Raw genomic sequence first — 21,768 nt, 5'->3', positions numbered from 1 at the left:
TGGGCAGCTTGAGGTCTCCTTCTGGTCCTGGCCTAGGTGAGGCCAGGTCATGGACTAACTGATCCCTGATACAGAATTACAAGAGAAAATAGTACAGTTCAGAAGGGCAGTTATATAATGAAAAGCAGGTATGGGATAAGCTGAGCCGTCGACACCCAAGTGATAGGTGGGACTGGCCTCCTACTGGCCAGTGCCTCACTCTTAGGTGATCCTTCTGCAGCTTGCCTGGTGTACATGAAGTGCTCCATGACCCATGCATTAGGATTATGCAGGGACAGGGGATATTCTGACCCTAGGGGGCCACCATAGGCCTTTCTCACCTCCTGAGTAGCAGCTTGGGATGGTTCTTGCTCTCCAGGTTCTTATCAATGAGGTCAGCCAGTAGCTGCTTCAGCACATCAGTGGCGTACTCTAGCTTGCTCTGAAGTACAGTCATGATGAGCGAGGCCACGTTGCCTCGGTCGCGCATGGAAAAACTGCGCTGAGACTCAAGAGTGCGGATGAAAGAGAGTAGGAACACCTTGTTGTTGATGAGCTGGGCGAAGAGCTTCAATCCTTTCTCCACACGCTCCTGACGGTAGCCTGGGACCTGTTGGGGGAGATCCAGGATCTTAATATGAGATTCTGGCTGTCCCACTAACTGAATAGGCTCCAACCCCCTCTACTCCAGGCACAGCTGATCTGGCTAACACTACCAAGTCCTTTTCAGTTGTCAGGCCTAGGGCCTAATACCTGTTTACCCTGCATCACAGGCTGCAAAGTAGGTAAGTACATGCAGATTTTGAGACACAGTCACTAAGACCAGGGAAAATTAGCTACCATTCATAAGATGTATCAATAGAACTTGAATCCACCTGTGCTAGACTCTAGAGGCTGAGCTCTTTCCTGATGATGATGCAGAACTAATGAAGGGCCCTTGTCTCAGATCGGCTTCTAATTCTCTGGAGCTTTGAGAGGCCAGAACTGCTGTGGTTTGTGTCCTGCCTGAGGAATTACCAGGCCAGGACTCACATCTAACCTAACTCCACTCTGACTCCAAAGACTATGGTTAAACCATCAAGATGACTGGATTTCCCCTGGGCTCTGACACCTCCATACTCTGTAAACTTGTGCAAATTCATTTATATCTTAGGGACCCCAACCATCCCTACTTTTAAAAGGGAGAGACAGTCTCTGTTCTTCACCCAGGGGAGGATGGACTCAACCTTCCTCTCCGCAGGGTAGGTTTTTGGGGAAAGGGTGCAATCAACTTGAAAGGTATATGGAAGCCACCTAGCTGAGCATGGAGGACAGAGATGTCCATAAAGGCTCTGTTCAGAGGAACCTCAGGCTGGTGCCTCCCTGATGCTCAGCAGCAATGGAATGGATGGATACTCCACAGTCCTGAGAATGAATGACCTATACAAGCCACAGCAAAGAGGCAGATGCTGGGAACACACTGAATGCAAAAGACAGACACTAGAGTGGGCTCACTCTCCATATAGCACCATTTAAACACTGATTGGGGCAGGAAAGATAACTCAATAATGGTCAGAAAGTGGTTTTCTTGGGCAATTGGGAGAGGGACACAGGCTACCTAGAGAGCTGGTACTACTGCTCTGCCTTTTGATCTGACCAGTGGCTTCATGGGTGGGACAAGTAGGCTGTCTTGGGGACCTGTCAGTCATTGTGCTGAGTGGTGATGCATGTGCACTGCTCTGCATGTTTTCTTCTAAGAAAACTGCTCTTGAGAATGTTGCCACAGGCTTGGCCTTCATAGGGAGCCTTCGTGGAACACTGAGAAGTGCTTGTCCCCTTGAATGCAGTCCTGGGGGGTATGCTGAGGAAGGAGGGACAGCTAACAGAGGTGCCAATGAAGCAACTTAAGAGCTATGTCCCAACCCCCCAGGTCTTTGAGAAGGACTGTCATGTATGTCACAGTGAAGAACATGGTTTCTGTTGGTCAAGCCTGGGTTGGATTCATAGCGGTCACTCATCAGTTGTCAATTTCTTCACCAGAAAAGTACAGCTGCTAGGAGAGCTAATATGCATATGAACCTTACTTACTCTTTGCCAAGTCCTGTTTGGACCATTTTGGATATATTTACTCATTTTATCCACACAAAATCTAGGGTACAGGATCTGTTAGGACCTCTAGGACCACATGAGGACAGGAGTTTCTTCAGGATCTTCCAAGCTAGACCATGGACTCAGACAGTCCATACATACCCTCCCCAGGAGCCATCAAATAGGCTCAGACGACTCATGAGAGACCTGTGGAACTGAGTACCAGACATGGCTGAGTCACAAAGAGTAGCTATTTTATTCTGCTCTCCACCCCCACACCCCCATATTTCAACTGGCAAGGACTGACAAAGACAGGCAGAGATGGCCTGTTGGCCCCAGGTCATAGAAGATGGCAGAAATAGACATTCTTCACATGACTCAGAAACCCCCATGTTCTGGATTCAGGCTGTGGCATTGGCAGCAGGCTGTTGTCAGCTAGAAGCCAGTCCCAAGTCCTTGGCTCCTCTTCAGATGGCACGTTGGCCCTCTGTCTACTCTGCATGGCAGAGGTCTTATGCAAGCATTCCTGGTGGCAGGCATTCAGGTGGGTCTGAAATCTGAGAGGAAGCCTGTCTGCACCCAAAGCAAGTCCTTTGTCATTCCTCTGGCTGCAGTACTAGTACTAGGGAGGACAATTCTCAGACAGAGGTGGGAGAATGACAGAGCCAAGAGAATATATTATGGACCAGCCAGACAACCTGGCCCTCATCTTGGCCCTCATCATAGCCCCATTCCCTGATTTCCTCATTATCCCAAGAGGGCCTAGCCTTGGCTTACCTTATACCTGGCTCCTTTGGTTCCCAATCCCCAGCGAGCTGTTGTAGCACTGGCCAGGGATATATGGTAGCCTCTTCTGCCATAGCTCAGGTGCTAATCTACAACCTGTCTGTTTCCTCCTGACCTCCTTTCCAAACCTGTGACCATCCCCTCACACACATGGTCCTGCTTTTACTTCCTCTCCTTCCACCTCTTCTCAGAATGATTCCTCTGCTACTTGAACTAATGGTAGCAGATAATGCTGTGTGCAGTGCACTTTATGCGCAAGCTTCCTATGGAGTCTTCTAATGATCTCACACCTTCAGGTCCTCGGAGAAATCACCACACGTGTCCCCAGGCCACCCTATTGCTAAAGGGCAGAGCTGCATTTTCAACATCCCCACCACCCTAACACCTATCACCATGTCTACCTTATTACTGGACTCAGCAGCTGTCTGAAGCCAACTCAGGCTTCTCCCTGCAGCCTTCCCAGACACAGTCTCTCAGCTTCCCTGGTTGTCTGTCGAGAGGAAGGGTGGCCATGGGCAGGTTTGGCAGTACAGCATATAGAGAGGACACTGTGCCAGCTATAGGTCACCCCATGCCATGAAGACCCATTATGAACCTACTGTGTGAGCTGTTCTTCCACCTTTAAAAAATTTATATGCCTGTGGCCAACAAGTACCTGGGGCCCAGGTAAGACATTTTGGCTAGCCTCTTGCAGACTAGGTACCATGGTCAGCAACCTGGGCTCTGGAATCAGAGAACATGGTAACTGGGTGTGGAAGAGTCCAATCCCTCCAGAGTCTACTGCTTTTTCTATAAGATGAGAGTAGGAAGGTCTGTCTCATGTTTTATGAACATTAAATAAGATAATGAACATGGAGTACTTGGCATATGCTATGTGCGCAGAATCAGCAGTGGTTTTATTACCTGCCTCTACACATCCCTGGACTGCAGGGTTTGTTGTTGTTGTTGTTGTGTTTTTTTTCTGTCTGTCTCTGTTCACCAGGAGTTTCTCGACATCTAACACACATCACTCTCTGTCCTGGTGCTCGAAGTAGACACTTTCTCTCTCCATTTGACAGAGAACAGAGATGGAGGTAAAGTATCTTGGAAAGTGTATCCAGGAGCACCCTTTCATACTCTGCCACTCTCTCCAACCCCAGCCAGAGTCACTCTGAAACCAAATATTCTTTATTATCCAGATGGTTCTCCACTTTAGTTGAATTCTGCACATATAAAACTGGATAGTAAAATTTAATTGTAACCCAATAGGTTAGAATTTAGGAGCCAGTGATGGGTTAAAACCAGGAGTGTGTGACTGACGGACTGACATTCTTTGTGTTTTTAAAGCACTAGTATGCGATTGGGGCCAGGAATGTCTCTTCCTCAAATGCCTCCATGTGCCAGTGTGGACTGGCAATGCACCAAAGCAAGGAGACACTCTCCCTTCATACTTTCCCCTGTGGGCATGTGTCCCATGCAGCTGAAAGGTTGGGAAACACTCCTCCTAACAATGGGGGCGGTCCTTTACACTCAGAACATCAAGGAGAGACTTTCCATAGCAAGAATGGGGTGGAAACCAACAAAATAATAGTTCACATAGGACCACATAAGGTCCACAGACACAGGCTAATATAGGGATGATAAAGTTGATTTCTGGGCCCAATTTTGACATGGGCTTAGAAAACCCCACTTAAAACTTACATCTTTGTGGAGACTTGGGATTCTGAACTAGTTAAATAATTCTATATACTGAGGGATGTAATAACTAGGAAATATACTAACTAGGGAATATAATAACTAAGAAATATTATAACTACAAAATAACTCTAAATACCTCTCCTGGTTGAATTCTTTGATTATTCCTTCTGATGCCCCAGAGACAGGGCATCACTCCTGATGTTAGTACTACTGTTTCTTCTCTTGTACAGACAGGCAGGCAGACAGACGGACACAGACAGACAGTCCTTTACTCAGATATTTCCTACACTAATACTCTATGCTGGGGTATACTCTTCTGGTAGGAAGTCAAACCATAAAATGAAGTACACAGTCTATACACAAGCAACACCCTCATGCATACAGGCAGTGACCTATCTGCCTACCACACCGACTTCTCTGAACCAGGAACCTACATGCTCTTTTATGTCCTGAGCAATCTGGTGTCTGGGTGCAAATTAAAGTGAGGTTAAGAAAAGATGAAAGGTAAAGAAGAGTAGAAGAAGGAAGAAGGAAGATGAAGAGTGCAAGCAAGGCAATGGATGGCATCCTGAGATACATAGTGTCTTTGTACACAAATATTTGCTGCATGTAAAAGTACAGGCACACATACACACATACATATTGACAGAGACTAAAGGTTCATGCCAGAGAGAATGGGGGACATTACCCAAAGTCTCTGCAAGTACTTCCTAGTGTCTGTCAGACAGAGGGGCAAGGAGAGCTTCTCCAAGACAGAACTGCCCATTCTCTCACTCCAAATTTACGCACACACGCACGCACGCACGCATGCTCACATTCGCATCATCAAACAAATACAGAGCAACGTGTGTGCATCACTGTGGAAGAGCATCGTGAGCTGCCACAGCGCACAGCCTGCTGCACCCAAAGAGAGCCCATGAGGATACTTCCTCCGACGACATTATCTACAACCCTGAGCGGAGGGCCTGTTTTCCTTGGGTGGAACATGTCCCCCGGAATTGCATCTTATTTTCCACTGGTGCTTCATCTGTACATTCCATTTGCTCCTGACATATAAGCAGAACTGAAGGACACCCAGAGTTTGGGGCACAGGCTTGCAGCCAGGAAGAAACATAAAGTCTGACAGCCTTGGCTCTATTTCTGGCTCTGTGGCCATCAGCTGTGTGCCTAGCTACTCAGTGGGATCCTCTGCCCTCTTACTTTGCTCACCTGTAAAATGGGCTCGCCTACTCGGAGGGCTTCAGGGAAGACAGATGGCTGAATGAGTGAAAATTACTTAAAGCTACGTAGGGATTTTAATGGCCGTCAATGTTGGTCCTCAGGATTCTTCTTTTGTCCTGTTTTCCTCATTTATCATCTTTCCCTTCTCCCTGGTATTTATCTTGATAAGCCATTCCAAAGCCCTTTCAGAACAGAGTGCAATTTGAAATATCTGCATAAGTGAGATGGCGGGTTAGACAGTAAGTGGGATAATGTTTTCAGAGGTTGGGGGCCGCTGATGGCAGTGCGACAGTGGGGTTTTATCATTCCCATTTCCACTTCCCTTCCTCATGTGTCACTTTCCTTTCCTGAGGAAGCAAGCAGTAACATCCCTTAAACACTGAGCACTGGTTCGATAGTAAAACCCTTTCTACTGCGGTTCACTACATCTTAACCCATGAACTGCCCATGTTTATTTAGCCTCTGTTTGGTTGTATATTCATTGGGTTAGTTTGAATGAGAAGAACTCTGGTGGACTCATAAATTTAAATGCTTGGTCCCCAATTGGTGGCACTGTTCAGAACGCATTATGATATATGGCCTTGGTGGAGGAGGTGTGACAGCATGGGTGGACTTAGAAGTTTCAGAAATCTGTGCCATTCCCAAGTAAACCTCTCTATTTAATAGTTGTTGCTTCAAGATGTGAGCTCTCAGCTAATGCTCTAGCTTCATGATTGCCTGCCTACTGCTATGCTTCTCACCACGATGCTCACTGACTCACCCTCTGAACCTGTAAGACTCTTTTCTCTATAAGTTGCCTTGGTCATGGTGTCCTATCACTCAATAGAAAACTAACCAAGACATACATATATAGATTTCGTGGAAGGGGGTCCTTTCTACTCATCCAATCCTATAAGGTCTCTAGGATCCCCCGAGTCCCTGAAGTGCTACTGAAATGTGTACTTTGGGGTTTCATGGCTTGGCCCTATAACACACACATTGGTGTTTACAAGCTGGAAGACCTCAGGCAAGATGTGCTGTCTCCATGGTCTCCATTTTTTCACTTCTGAATCAGGGTGCTGAGTGTGTTGATCACCAGCATCACTGACCTACTGTAATATGGGACTGGGCACAGATTTTTACCTCAAGGTCTCGTAGCACAGGGTGGTCTTCAATCCCTGGGAAGAGCACCCGCATGGTATAGGTCCTGTAGTCCAGAAAAGGAATCCCAGCTCCATCCAGGTCACTGGTAAGCTCATGAATATCTGTCTGCAGCTCTGCAAAAGCTGGCACAAAGAAGAGTCTGTGAGGAGCCTGGGATGACAGCTCAGTTAGTAAGTGCTTGCCTTGCAAGCATGAGGACCTGAGCTTGATCTCTATAATTCATACACACAGACACACACACACATGCATACATACATACACACATACATATACATACATATATACATACACATACATGCATATGCATGGTATGTGTGTGTGTGTGTGTGTGTGTGTGTATTCATTCCCTGGGCATGATGATACACACTTGTGATCCTGCATTAAGGCCATGGAAACAGGAAGATCCTGGTGCCCATCAGCCAGCTAACCTACACCACTTGGGAAGATCCAGGCCAGTGAAAGACCTGATGGACGGCACTAGAAGAACAATAGCTGAGAATCCTGTGAGATGCTGGATGGGGCCAGCCTAAGGGTTACTCCTGTGAGAATGTTCAGAGCCCTCACCCAGGCCCCAGGGGTATGGTCTGTGGACCTTTGAATTGATATGGGAGAAAGCTGGTCTGGGGCTCATGTCTTTCAAACAACAGAGGCTGCCCTCCGACTTGTGATAATATTGGGATCAGAAGAGGAAGGGCTCTGGTTTGTAAAATGTGTTGGGAAGGGGAATATAGTAGGGCAGGACAGAGGGGACAAGGAATGGGTGAGCCTATGGCTAGTGTAGAACTTTGAACTGGATTTCCTTATCAAAGTCAAGAACAAGTTCTTCCAATAAAAAAGGGTTTGAGCATCCAATTCTGGGTCATGTAGTTCTCAGACACCAAACAAAGCTTGGGCAGAGAAACTGTCATCATAACCTATTTCTTCTGCACAGATATGAAGAGGGTACTTTTGCACTTCCTGCCTAGACGCTGTGTTATCTGGTAGTATATTTTAATTGCATATAGGTACTGTCTGTAAGGGCAGCTCAGGCCTCCAGATGATAGAGTCACAAGACCACTAGGAAAACCTGGCATGCAGTACAGCCCAGAGCCAAAGCTGTCATACTCTATTCTGGGCACAATATTCCTGAGGCCATCCTTTGTCACCTCAGAGGTGCAGCTGTCAATCCTGCTAAACTGTGGCATTCTCCTTAGTGTATGCCCACCTCTGCATGTATACATGCATGCACATATATGCACACACATTAACAGGGATATTGGCACACACAGCCAAAGAACAAGTCATGACTGCTGCCTAACCAATATTTGTTTCCAATTTGTTTTTGTAAAACCTAAGATGAAGGTAAAAGAATAGTTGGTGGCTTCAAAAGGTATTCACAGGCCCAAACTGACTCTAGGGACACCAAAGAGTGAGCCCAGTGCCCAGCGGGATGTAATGACATGTTAACATGACACAAGTATCTTGAGCTGCACACAGGGTCCTGCCCTGTGCTTCTTGGTGACTACGGTAGAGCTAACAAGAAGTCTGCTGGTTTTCATGGGTCTTCATGCCAGGAGAGCCTCAAGGCTTGCTGAAAAGCATGGTGAGCTAAGCAGACCTACAGCCCCACTATGTGTTCTGCTATATGGATGCTGGAGTTCTTGTTATGACATTCTGTTAGGACATCTGAGACAGTTGTTCCACAGCTTCTTAACACACACCAATGCATATGAACAACTGAACAAGGGAGCCAGGGGACCCCTTTGGTATGCGCTATCACCAAAGCCTAACAAACACATATTGATGGTTGATCTTAATTGCTAGCTTGAGTGGCTTGAGAAGTACCTAAGTGATTAGTGAAGCACAGCTCTGGGTATGTCAGCAAGGGTCTTTTCAGAAACAACTAGATAGTAGTTACCAATGGATTGACTTATCCTTTGATGGGTTTATAATATATTGGTGTTGGGAAGGAATTGATGTTTGGAAAGTAAGGGCTAGCGAGATCACTGGGGTTGGAGCTGTCCTTGGGACTGTATCTTGCCCTGGTCCTTTTCTGTTTCTGTTCTTCTTTGCTTTCTGGCAACTATCAGTTGAGCATTTCACCATGCTCTCCTACTCCATGATGGATGAACTCTCTGAAACCATGAGAAGGGAAACCTGTACTCCTTTAGTTTGGTTCCAGTGGGTTATTAGATCACAATAATATAAACGGACCAACATGCTTGTGCATGTCTGGAATAAAGAACACATATCTGTGTTTGAATGAGTTGGTGGAGAGCTATACATAAGCAAGAGTAAGGTGCACAGAGTGTGTGGCTGTACAAGACTGTGCAAGCATGTCAGTGATGTGTCAATGTGAAAACGTGTGTTTGTACATGTGTGTGTGCCAATATACTCAAAGCTCAGGTCTGGGCTGATGTCTTCTAACTATGGGTGTGGGTAGCTTCCTGACTGACTGAACTCTCTACACAAACCTTGTCTTGGGCCCAAGTCGCCTTATAAATATGCAGCAGCTGTCCTGGCATCCTGGAAAGTCCCTCTGTCAGTAAACCTGCGTGTCCTTTGCTGTAAGATGCCTCCTTCTGTCCCAGCAGCTTAACTGTCCCCAGCCAGAAGCCATAGTCTCCTATGGGATTGCATGGGTTTCTGCCTGCTGAGTTCCCTTCCCTGGGGAGGCTGGCGCCCCTCCCTTCCATTGCCTCATCCGGATTGGGCTGCTTCACTGGCCAGGAGGAGAAGGAGGGAGTCAGGATTGATGTGTCTGCAGTTTCCTTTAAGTCACCACGCACCTCCAACATTCAAAGCCTCACGCCTGCCTCACATAAAAGAGATTCTAATCACTACACCTAATTAGAGGGAAGAGTACATTGCAGAGAAAAAAATTAAGCAGTGTAAATATAATAAAAGGCAGTAATTAACAGTCCCACAAGGCAGATGCCAGGATGACAGCTGAAGGATGTAGAGATGGAGCCTAGACTCCATCAAAAGAGGCGGAGCCTCCCCAGTGGGAATCTGCATGATCCGGAGCCCAGGTATAGGGCCGGATTAACTCTGTATACATATTACCCACAGAGATATAGCTCAGCTCCTTCCTCCCAGGGTGGCTTACAGAAGGATGTCCTGGGGTTATATAAGTCCTCTCGCTAAGCTGCCTACTTGGGTTTGACACTGCTGATCTCCCTTCATGGTCGCTTGTGTACATTTTTCAAACACAAGCTGTGAAACGCACTTCCTTTGAAATCTCAGATCAACCCTACAGAATTCCCGGCCTGCTGATGGCCGAGAACTGAGGGATTGCTCACATGCACCATGTTGAGACAGCTCCCAGGTCTTCCCTAGAGGAGACTGTGAACTCTCCCTCCCCGCAAGCCAGAGTTCTGAATCTGGATGCTGTTCTTGGTGTATAAATGATCCCAGTAATATATCTAGAAGAGTTAGGAGAAAACCAATGGCGGATTGCTAGACAGGGCTTTGGGCTGGGACCCTGGCTAAGCTCAGAGACTGGCAGAAAGGTTCTGCAGCTTGCTGGGCTGTGAACAGGAGGCACACACATGTTACACCTACCCCCCCCCCGTCCTCATACAAGTGCATGCACAAATACAAGCAACCTTTACCACTGGCTGCTGTCACCTAACCTGCTGGCTTGTAAACGAAAGATACAAACACAATTATGTACTTTTACACACACAACTACCCTCCACCGAAGTGCCACCTGTTGGCTAATGCACTTACATACACAAATGTAAAGTGTACACACACATGACCTTCAGTAGCACCAAATGCTGCCCAGGCTGTTGGTATAGTACAGAGACACATGTATACCTGCATACATACAGTGAGTTACATGTGCTTGCATGCATACATAACCTCTAATACTACCCACTGCTGCCCAGCCTACATGCTCTCCTATGATAGGTACACACGTGCACACACAGACTCCAGCACCAGGGACCAGCCCCTGAATGCTCAGTACCTTCCTTGCACTCCAGGGCCACACGGGATTCAAGGTTGTCCATCTGCATCTGCAGCCTCTTCAGAGTGAGGTCACTTTCTCGGGACTTGCGTTTGTAGGCAATGAGCACAGCCACGATAAAGATGATGAGGAGACCACCAGCCACTGCGATGCTGACGATGGCGGGCAGGCTGAGTGGGCTGTCTGGGGCGATGTACACCATCCCAGGAGAATATTCCATACCACCCACCCGTGCCTGTGGACATAGAAAAGAAATGGAGGGTAGCAGGGCAGGCTGAAGGAGAGCATGATTGCCAGTGAGGAGCCCTCCCAAGAGAGAGCATGGATGAAGGAGACCATGACTCCGTTAGAAAATGTGCCCATCCTCTAACTCAGGAGGATGCTGTTGTCATCATAAGGAAACAGCTCACAACTACACTATGAGCACAGGGATAAAGCTCCAACTGGCTTCCCTAAAAATCGTCCTGCCATCTGAGTTGGGAACTAAGACACAGAAAACAGTATCATGGACTACCTTACACCAGCTTCTTAAAGGCTCCCCCTCCCTCTCCCCCTCCCCTCCCTTCCCTCTCCTCCCTCTCTCTCCTAACACAACTTGTCACTCCCTTTAATGTTTTGCTCTTTGCAACAGCCAGGACAGAGGGAGTGCTAATACATAAGAAGCTGGCTAGTGGGGCAGGACAATGGAAGCAAGTCTGGGGTAAGCTAGGGAAAGGCTCACAGTGGGCAGGACGTACTCTCTAAAGTCTCTGGTAGCCTAGATACAGCCGAGCCACTCTCACCCAGCAGCCCTCATGCCTGCATCACACACAAGGGAGTCCCAGTAGCCTCACCATCACTTTGTGCCTGCCGATGAGGTTGGGAGACTCGCAGAGCAGCTGCACATCTGACACTGTCACGGTGCATGGTTTCTCCCCAACCAGCACAGTATAGTTCAGCTTCACGTTGCCTCCAGCCACAGGTGGGATCAGGTTCTTGCCCTGAACAACAAGAAAGCCACCATCCCCAACCCTGAGTCAGAACCACAAATGCTGGTGGCTGCTGTGGCCTGCTATTCAACATCTGATCTTATGGATGGACCAGGAAAGAGGCCGCCAATAGCAAGAAGTTCAGTGTGGTGTGCTATGAATTTGGTCCCTAGTGCAGTTAGGTAAGGGATAGTGGGACCTTTAAGATGTGGAGCTGGTTTTATGACTTCCCCTCTGGTTCCCTTCTCACCGGGGGTCCTGTTAGAAGGTCCTTATGAGAACCAGGGCTATTATTTGATCTTTCATTTTCCAGAACAATGAGGCAAGTTAACTGTTTTCTTTCATAAGTGTCCAGCAATAAGTATTTTGTGATAATAGCAGAAAACAAGTTAGTACATTACATACACTAGTGTCCTCTCATCCTCCCAGTAAGGAATCAATAACTGATAACTGAAATGCCATGAAAAGCTTATCTGGAATACCTTTAGGATAATGGGGGTGCCAGGCTTGAGCTCCAGGATTCCTGAGGGACTGAAAGCCTCAAACACAGGGTTAGGATAGTAGGTGAAGTTGGTCTTGTTGAGAATTAGCAGAGACTGGACATTGTCCAGGATGAAACCAAATTCTTCAGGCCTCTCAGTGAGATCTGACTGGTGGTCGGGACCCAGGGCAAGGGCTGGAGCCTGGCAGGTCATCTCAGTAGCATTTAGGACCTCACAGATCTGCAGGAGACAGAGGAGTGAACAGTGAGCAGCATTTCCACACCAGGACTCCTGATGTGCAGTTGACATTACACGGGGTTGATATAGGAAGATTATGAAGGATGCAACCAGGACCACACCCTTGGCTACTCGCAGACTGCACCCTGTGGCTGTCTTCTAGCTCTTGCTTTGCCCAATGTGAATGGGGTAATGTTAATCTATGTAGGAACGGTGGGGTGAGAATGGAACCCCACGAACTGTGGAAATTATTGGTCTTTCGGGCCTATATCCCCAAAGCTGTAAACACGGTCAGGCCAACTCCCATATCCAGGTCGTGAAGGTATGCCATGACACAAGTCATCTATGTAGGCAAGGACCTGCCAAGGGACTCACGTTGATGTGCTCTTTCCCTCCGTGCTTGGCACGGATCTGTGGGTTCTGTATGAGGTCCAGATGAGTTCCCCAGACGGCAATAGGTGTGTTCCCACTGCCCAAAAAAGAAAGAAAGGAGTGTGTGAACAGCAGGCATAGGAGATAGAGTGGCCATGACAACAGTGGTCATCAGGATGAGCCACAACAATAAGGACGGGGAAGCACAATTGTGTCCTTGGAGACAAGGATGTGAAGCTGAGTGCAATAACAAGGGAAAGCAGCTCAGAAGGCCAGAGCAGGACAGTGGTGACCAGATGTCCACATCGTCCCTTACTGAACTGTTTGTAACCAGTGCATCTCACGGAGGCCCAGGTGTTCTCTCAGGCTCCCAAATGTGAGCCGGATATTTCAGCCCTGTCTCCTTCCCTAACCCTTACCACTCTCGGTCTTGTTCTAAACGGTCCCCAGCAGAACCTCCAGTGGCCAAACACCAAGCACAATCTGCTTTCCATGGCAGTCATACTACAGATTTCCTCCTTAGTAGCTTCAGTCCAGCTGAGACCCATGACAACCACAGCCCTGGACCAGACACACCTTTTCTAAGAGGATGGGTGTAACATGCTCCGAGACTCAAGTCTCCTGAGCTCTGGAGTGGCACAGGACAGAGGTGAGGAGGACTCAGGTGATTTAGCTCAGTGTGGCCCCTCGAAGGGTGTTATGCTCTATATCTAGGAAGGAGCTGGTGGGGAGGGTAGGCAGCCCTGTGTCTGGCTGTGTCCTCCTTAGACTAGAGTGAGCAATGGCCTGAGTGCTAGTCAACAGAGTGTCACTGACAAATATCCTGCTGTTGAAATCAGTATATTGTAGGTAAATCACTTCTAACCAGAGTAGCTAAGATTCTTTGTCACCTGTACTCACATAGGTATCTATCCATCTATCTACTTTCCCATTTTTAAATGTCTCATGGTTCCTCTTTCGCATTGAGTATGTCTTGCATGCACTCATGTGCTCACATGCACACATATACCTCCAGCTGTTCCTGCAGGATTCTTTCTACAGAAGACTTTCTGGTATCTAGCTTCCAAGTCCCCAGCCTTTCCAACCACTAATTCTACATTCAGTTTCAAAAAACCTCATCATTGTCCCCAAACAACCCAGGCACTTACAGGATACTCAAATTTATACACTGTACAGAGCCAAGTTCATCCTCAGGTTTCTTTAACTTAAGCAAAAATGCTGGCAGTCCAGAATGTGTCCAACCTCCCTTGTGGCATGAGTGTGACTTGGGACACTGCTGAGTGCCAGGAAGATGACACCTTTATTTCTGTGACAATATGAAGGGAAACTAAATTCAATAAGGCCGTGAATGTCCCAGAGCATCACTGCCTAGTGTCTTCCGTGAGTCACAAAGGGCTGTGTCACCTTCCTGAATCACCAGGCTCTGAGGCCAAGGCCTGGCATGGCTCTGACAGACTGTTTCCCCTTCACATTTTAGCTAAGGACAGCCAATGGCCTTTCTCATCTCACCAGCCAGACCTGTTCTCTCTGGTCTTCAAGCAGAGGGTGGCCAACTATTTCTATGATGGGCCAGGCAGCAAATATTTCAAGCTCCACAGGCCATATGGTCTCTGTCACAATTACTCAACTCTGTGCAGCCATGAGCGAGCAACTATAGACAATACAACCAGTGAGCAGAGCCGGGTGCCAATAAAATTTTATTTACAAAAATTCAGGCATCCAGTCAGATATGGCCCTTGGGTCCATGGTCTAAGTTTCACCCTTAGCGCAGGCTTACCCCTACCTCAGTCAGGGCAAAGAACTTATTTATTCTGTCTTTACTAATTTCTCCAGTCCTGGGCCCTTCCTGGCTGGAGTTGACTGTGTGGGGCACTGAGCAGGGAACAAGTCGAGAGTAAGGTGCTAAGGTCATTGGTCAGGTAAAGAGCATTGACTGTATCTGTTCTTTCCCACCCCAAGTCTTCACTGTGTCCCCAATGCACCCCAGAGCATCAGCTTTCCAATGATCTCAAGGGACTCTCAGAGGGAGCCCAGCCTCCATGGAAACGTCTCATCCTGATAATATCCTCCAGGATTGGAAAATGCCATAGTCAAATGCCTGCAGCTCCATCTCTGATGGGAGGTGCTAAACTCCCACACTCCAGAGATCCTGTAATCTCTCTAGGAGAATCCTCCTAAAGAAAGCAGCCCAAGAAGGTTCATGGTTTGCACCAGTAGACTACTAAGGTGCCTGACTCCCTGTCTGGGTTCTTCCTATAGCAGCATCACGTGCCCTCTTCTACCTTCTGTGTCCTTTTGTGTAGTGCATTGTGTTGGGCGTTGGGGAAGCAGCGAGAAATAAGGACCGGACTTTTCCTGGATGTGTCTGTTTTATGAGAGGAACATAGGGAAACAGGTAACAGGGCTGACGAAGAGAGGGCTGGCGAGAGAAAGGTCTCAGTCTCCCAAGTCACTGGGGTGATAAGTTCTTGTCACCAAGCCTGGTTTCCCTTGGTGTTTTGATGTCTGAGAAAGAGAAACTGAGACCCAGATACAGGGAGGTTGTGGGAATGTGTCCTCCTACCTGACAATGCTCCATTCTGGCTCAATACGCACGATGGTGGGGTCCTCCACATACTGAAAGACCAGGTCCTGGCGGATCCTGGCCCTGTCCACCTGTACAGTCACCTTCATGTCCAACACTTCTTCTGAGGATGTAGTGTTACAGATAATGTAGGATGGTGAGCGCCTGTAAGGGAGGATAGAGCATGGGCTCCCAGGAACTAAGCCTAGCAGTGGTCCCAGGTCAACCCCTTTCTTGGTGCATCGGTTTCTCAGAAGTAAGGGTGAGCACTGCCACAGATAGAAAGTGTTCGAGTGCAGTAACGCACAGTGCAGGCTGACTTTGACTCCACCATAGTTTTTGTAAGAACACTTATCTCTGGGGACTTTGGCTCAGATGGGTTACATTTCTCAATGCATTCCATGTACGGGCTCCCTTTGGTTTCTACTAGGGCTTCTGGCTAGGTAAAGTGTGTATTTCTTTGGGCTAAAGAGCCCAACTGAGCTGAAGCCCTCTTACCCTGGTTGGCTCAGCCTTGGCCTTTTGAGATAACCATTTCAAGGCTGAAAGGGTGGTCCCAGGCAGCTCCCAGAAGGAGAGGTTCTGGACCTGAAGAGGCTTCTGGTTCTAAGCTAGATAGATGCTCAGTGGTACCCCATTCTCTGCAAAGGGGACTAGGATATCAGGCTGAAGTGTGGACAGGAGCACAACACCTCCCCATCTCCCAGGGAATGCAGGGATCCTATTTGCTGTGCTTCACCAAAGGGAGGAAGAGTGCCAGCTTTTAGAAGGACTCACAAAAGTCAGCATGGGTGAGGGGCAGTTACTATCCACCTCTGTGGGACCCCACATTTCCTTCCCAGGGGCTGTACCTGTCTGACCCCTCTCCTGGGCCCATGGTTACCTGTGGAAGAGGCAGGGCTGGCTCCCAAACATCACCACCACATTGCTGCCTGCATTCAGGTTGGTGCCTGTGATAGTGACCTGCGTACCCCCAGACATGGGTCCTCGGTTGGGCTTCAGATCTGCTAGAGTCAGAGTCTGTGTAGAAAAGAAGAGGACTGAGGCATGCTGGGATAGGCGGAGGCTGGGACAGGCCTTAGGCAGTGCTTCATACTGGGGAGCTGCCATCTAGAATCCACTCATGAGGCCTCTGCAAGGCATTTTATATTCTTGTGTGACAAGAACTTTCATCTCTACAAGAATAATAGTAGTCACGATAGCTTCTGTGTACTGATTTTTTCTTGTTTTTAGTGACAGGTTTTATCTATAGTGAGAAGAGACACACGTGTATCTATAATTACCCAATGATTTAAAAAAAATGACTATCATTATCTATTTCATAGATGAGGTTCAGAGAGGTTCACTAAGTTCTCCAAGGACACATAGCTAAAAAGGACGGATACCTGACTCCAGAGCTCTGATCTCCAGCCACATGGTCAATGAACAACCTCCTGGTGCCTGAGAAGGGGACCTGCCAAGCCCAAAGGTCTCTCCAGACATCCCAACTCTCTCTCCAGAGCACTCCCAAGGGGCCAGAGCATGGTTTGTGTGAGGAGTGGGCCCAGGGAAGCTTCCTAAGGCCTGTCAAACCCCCTGCTCTGGCTGGAGGTGAGGAGCAGGCTGAGGTGGGGGCGGGGAGCAGAGCCCTAGATTGCCAGGGATTTGGAGTTTGCAGTTTGTTCTTTCATTAGCATTTTAATGGAAAAACTTTCCCTGGTCCCAGGTGAGAAGCCTGTATCTGCATTCAAATGAAGACTTCTCTTTCCTTTCCCCAGCCACAGCCCACTCAAAGAACTCCGTACTGAAACTGAACCCACTGAGTTCATAGGGCCATGCTTGCTCTCCTGCAGGGAGCCTCCTTTGGGGACTAGCTAACCAAACCAACTGCCATGTACCCGGATCCCAGACTGGGGACCCTGGTGGCATTCACCTGGAGACACATGCTGACCTTGACTCTAATGTTCCTCAGCTAGGTGTGCAATCTTTGCTTTGTGGCCTGAACATCCAAACACAAAGGACTGTTGATATTATGGTGTGAGACTCCGGGCAAGGCAGTCAACTTCTCCGGTCACAGAATTAGGAACTGGGCCCAAAAATGGTTATCAGCACACATGACAGTTTTCTTGTTCAGTAAACTACAGCTATTTCCACCACAGCTTTGCCCCACTGCCTTCCCCAGAGAGAAAACACTAGGTCTGTCAGCAGGTGTCCTGTGCCCCTTGGCTATGAGGAAGTCTGGCATCAAATGCTGGGAAGTGTAGCTGCTTGAAATTAGCCTCATTGCTGTGCTGATGATGCAGGGGCTGGCTGGAAGGGGTCTGCTCCGGGTGCGAGAGGGTGTTATGGAAACATGTTTTAGACTTGTGAGAAACTATTAATTATTCAAGTCATGCTTCATAAATATTTCACAGTGGGTTTGCACGGGAAATCAAAGTCTGAATTATTTGCCGGCTTTTCACTTGGCTCCGTAAAGGAACAGACTAGAACGGAGAGGGAGAAGGCGCATTCCCAGCATGGAGACCTCCTGGGACAGAGCTGGTGATGGGCCAGGAGCGTTGATCTGGGCCTTTTGTAGCTTTGACATTCCGGTGACTAACCCACACATCAGAGCCTGGTTTGATTGGTGGAGGGAAACTGAGGGGAACCCAAGTTTGTTCCTAAAGCAGGAGAGTTGGGCAGAGAGTAAAGCCTGTGAGAGCCCTGAATGAAAGACTGCAAAATTAGTAGGGGAGAAAAATCCATTAGCAAAGAGGAGGACTGAAAACACAGACAATTGGTGTGTGTGTGTGTGTGTGTGTGTGTGTGTGTGTGTGTGTGTGTGCGCACATGACCTGAACTGTGGGATCATCAGTACACTCACAGGTTCACAGAGGCACCAGTATCTGCAGGTGACCCATAGGTCACTATAATACCGAAACCCTGCCCCTCATCTGTGGAGATTTGAGCCCCTGAGAAAGCCCAAACCACCCTCCAAAGCCTGTGAAATGAGACATAAAACCCCACAGTGGGCTCTGAGCTAAGCTTGTAAACTTCCTCCCCGTCCCAGACTGCTCCTGCCCTTGGAAGTGTATCATTTACTAATAAACGCTCCCTGCTCCTGCAGCTATTCACATCTGTCCAATCTCAGTTCCAGGACACGAGACTCTGGAAACGCCCATGGATGCCTGCTAGCATCCCCTAGCCTTGGCACCGGGAAGGTCTCAGCAGACCTCCGAGCTCTAGACATCCCCAGAGGAGCTTGAGGAAACCTATGCCAAGACCCCTCAGGACAGGGCTTTCTAGATAGTTCTTAGAAGGTGACCTCTCCCACAAGCCACCTAGCTGAGGAAAAGGTAACAAACGAGAGCTCAAAGCCACTCAGAAGCATAATTAGAATGTGAGTCTGCCTTTCCCCTTGACCCTACAAGGCTCTGGGGGAGCCCTGCTTTTCATTCTCACTGGGAAACACCTAGCCCCCATGAGTCCACCTCTAAGTAAGTATGGGATAGAAGAAGGGGCTGGGTCATTCTTCCTCCCTGAATGTCTACCCTAGAGGATGTGTGACATTAAGTCATTTCCTTAGAAGGTCCCTTCAACCGTGAAAGTGGCACAGTGCTTGCTCTATAGCAGCTACTGTTCATCACTCTGTGTGGCCTCTCTGCTCCTATTTTTCTCCTCTTCACATTCTTTTCCCTCCTCATTCCTGTCTTTTGGGATGAGTCCACAGGGTCAGTTTTATGCTAAGGAATGTACCCGCCCAGCAAGTGCCACAAGGAAACCAGAGTCTAGCCTGGATGCACCCTGCCTCTTTGGGACATCAAGGCTATGTTCCCACCCTGTTCTCATAGGACTCAGAGGTGGTAAGGTAGAAGCAACGCTCTGCAAAGATGGCCATATGGTTTGCTGTGGCCTGCACCCAGTCAGGTCTTTGGCATTCAGGACTCACCATGAAGTAATAGAGCTGTGAGGAGCGGGCCATGAACTCAGGCCGACACACAGCCACACAGATCTCCACAAAGCCCGCGTGCTGGCTAGGCTTGGCCTCTCCCATCTCACACACGATCCTATAGGAAGAAAGCAGATACCTCATGAGCCACAGGACTTCCAGTCATGGCTTAGACCCACGGCAGGGCTCACAGGCCTGTGTGAGCTCAGCAGATGAGCTCATATATGATTCTATACATTTTCTATTTGTATACATAGATATGTTTTAAAGACAACTGTAAAACATAGAGTTACACTGTTCTAAACACCAGCTTGTACTTAACTTTCTATGGTGCTTCCATTTAGTCTCTACATACATAACTCCACTTCATTATTCCTAAGAGCTCTGTAATATTACACACATGTTTGAACCACCATGTATGTAACAGTTGTCTTAACTATGGGCGTGCAAATATTCTGATTTTTCTCTTGCGTCAAAAAACCCAGCCAAATGAGCCAACACACACATACCTGAGTATCATGCATTTATTAAAATAGACTTCTCAGAGGGAATACACTGGATTGAATGGTTTGCTCACATAGGGCCCAATGGTGTTCCCCTAAAGCTTTATCAATTTGCACTTGTATCAGTGGTCCATTGTTTTAGTTAAGACTAAATAGTCAAAATCTTTTGAAAGTTTTTTTTCCAATATACTATAGAACAGATCTTGTTTTAAGTCTGCTGGTTATTACAGAGAATACACACGTGTTCATGTGCCTTCTTTTAATTGCCTTCCTTTGACATCTCTACTAAAGTGCTCTCTATTAGGCTGACCAATTGTTCTTTTGTGAAACCTTAACTAGGCATAGTCACTTTCATTTGTTGTAAATGCCGCAGCTATTTTCTTCCTGACTCTCAACTTCTAATCTGGTTTTTTTTTTTTTTAAACTTGGTTTTCAGTATACTCTGCTGCATTAGCATTCAAAAGTATCTGTCTGGCCAAACGGACTAATTTTTTACTTTTTCGTTTCTAGGTTTTGTGTCCTGTAGAGTTTTTTGTTTGGCTGGTTGGTTTTAGTGCTGTTCTGGTTTTTGTTTTTATTTATTTATTTATTTACTTACTTATTTATTTATTTATTTATTTATTTATTTATTTATTTATAGTTCCGGGGATCACACACAAGCCCCCATCACTGAGTCATATCCCCAACATTGTTGTATCTGTGTTATGTTTCTCAAAAAGAACTGCTGAGGAAACATAATGTGTGTGTGTGTGTGTGTGTGTGTGTGTGTGTTTGTTCATGTGTATGTGTGTGTATGTGTATGTATATGTGTGTATGTGTATGTGTGTGTATACGTGTGTATGTGTATGTGTATATGTATATGTGTATGTGTATGTGTGTGTATATGTGTGTATGTGTATGTGTGTGTATGTGTAGGTATGTGTGTGTATGTATATGTATGTGTGTATGTGTGTGTGTATGTATATGTATGTGTGTATGTGTGCGTGTGTGTGTGTGTTTGTCTGTGTGTGTTTCTGTACAAACAGCATAATAAAATAAAAAGTAAATGTTTAGTGTGGGGAGAAAAAAAAGGACTAGCTTTTCTTGCGTAAAATTAATTAGAAGCTGTACTCTGCTTGGTCTCCTGTGTGTGAGGGTGATACCTTGACTGTGTGCCTGTCTGCTATCTGTATTCGTCTGAGGTGGTAGATTAACTATAAAGCCATAACTGGCAAGATTCCAGCTTTACGATGATATGAAAGGGAAGTGTAAGTCTATAGACTCTTGTCTACAATCTTGCACTTTAAATTTTGCCTAGAATCCTATACTTTGAATTTTGATCTTTTCTTGAGCTAGCCACAGATTCTCTCTGTGAGGCTGGCCAGTGGCAGAAAGTTCCAGGTCCCTGTGACCCAGGGACTACAGGAAGAAACAACATTGGAAGCTGGTTAGGAATATAGAACACATTTTTATCTCATGCTGCTTTCAGCTTATTAAAGGTTTATGAAGACACAATGCCAAGGGCTGAGAATGCAGCTCAGTAGTACAACACTTGCCTAGCGTGCACACGGCCCTGGGTTCAGTCCGTATCATGTCCAAAAGAGATGTAAGGTTGAGAAGCATCTGTACAGTAACTTTTCGAACTGATGAATTCTCCATTTTTATCATTGCTTCTGAACTATTTCCATTATAAATAAAGCTGAGATAAGCATTCTTAAGTGTAACTTTTTGTACAGTCTGGTTGTTTAGGGAATGCTCTAGAAGCATTGACTAATGACTCTAGAACATATTAGCTAGAACAGTGGTTCTCAACCTGAGAGTCACAACTCCTTTGGGGTTCCAAGAATCATTTCCCAGGGGTCTCCTAAGATCATCGGAAAACAGATATTTACATTATAATTCATACCAGTAGAAAAATTACAGTTATAAAGT

General features: G+C 47.1%; 1 protein-coding gene and 1 long non-coding RNA gene across 3 annotated transcripts in view; one reads left to right on the top strand and one right to left on the bottom strand.

Annotated features, from left to right (window-relative positions):
• The window catches only part of Plxna4 (plexin A4), a 440,342-nt gene that overhangs the window by 40,499 nt on the left and 378,075 nt on the right, over positions 1-21,768 (bottom strand). The window contains exons 14-22 of the mRNA XM_032906796.1: positions 19,355-19,472; positions 16,331-16,467; positions 15,448-15,612; positions 12,888-12,981; positions 12,276-12,515; positions 11,659-11,805; positions 10,826-11,060; positions 6,853-6,995; positions 321-589 (exon numbers count right to left, since the gene is read on the bottom strand). Of these exons, the coding sequence (XP_032762687.1) occupies positions 321-589; positions 6,853-6,995; positions 10,826-11,060; positions 11,659-11,805; positions 12,276-12,515; positions 12,888-12,981; positions 15,448-15,612; positions 16,331-16,467; positions 19,355-19,472 (1,548 nt within the window). The remainder of the gene's footprint in view (positions 1-320; positions 590-6,852; positions 6,996-10,825; positions 11,061-11,658; positions 11,806-12,275; positions 12,516-12,887; positions 12,982-15,447; positions 15,613-16,330; positions 16,468-19,354; positions 19,473-21,768) is intronic.
• LOC116903990 overlaps positions 1-21,768 on the top strand; it is a 133,031-nt gene that overhangs the window by 27,409 nt on the left and 83,854 nt on the right. The window lies entirely within an intron of this gene.

Source organism: Rattus rattus, chromosome 6, assembly GCF_011064425.1.
Source record: "Rattus rattus isolate New Zealand chromosome 6, Rrattus_CSIRO_v1, whole genome shotgun sequence".
NCBI lineage: Eukaryota > Metazoa > Chordata > Mammalia > Rodentia > Muridae > Rattus > Rattus rattus.
The sequence above is the reverse complement of the archived record's forward strand: the minus strand, read 5'-3'. Positions and strand labels throughout refer to the sequence as shown.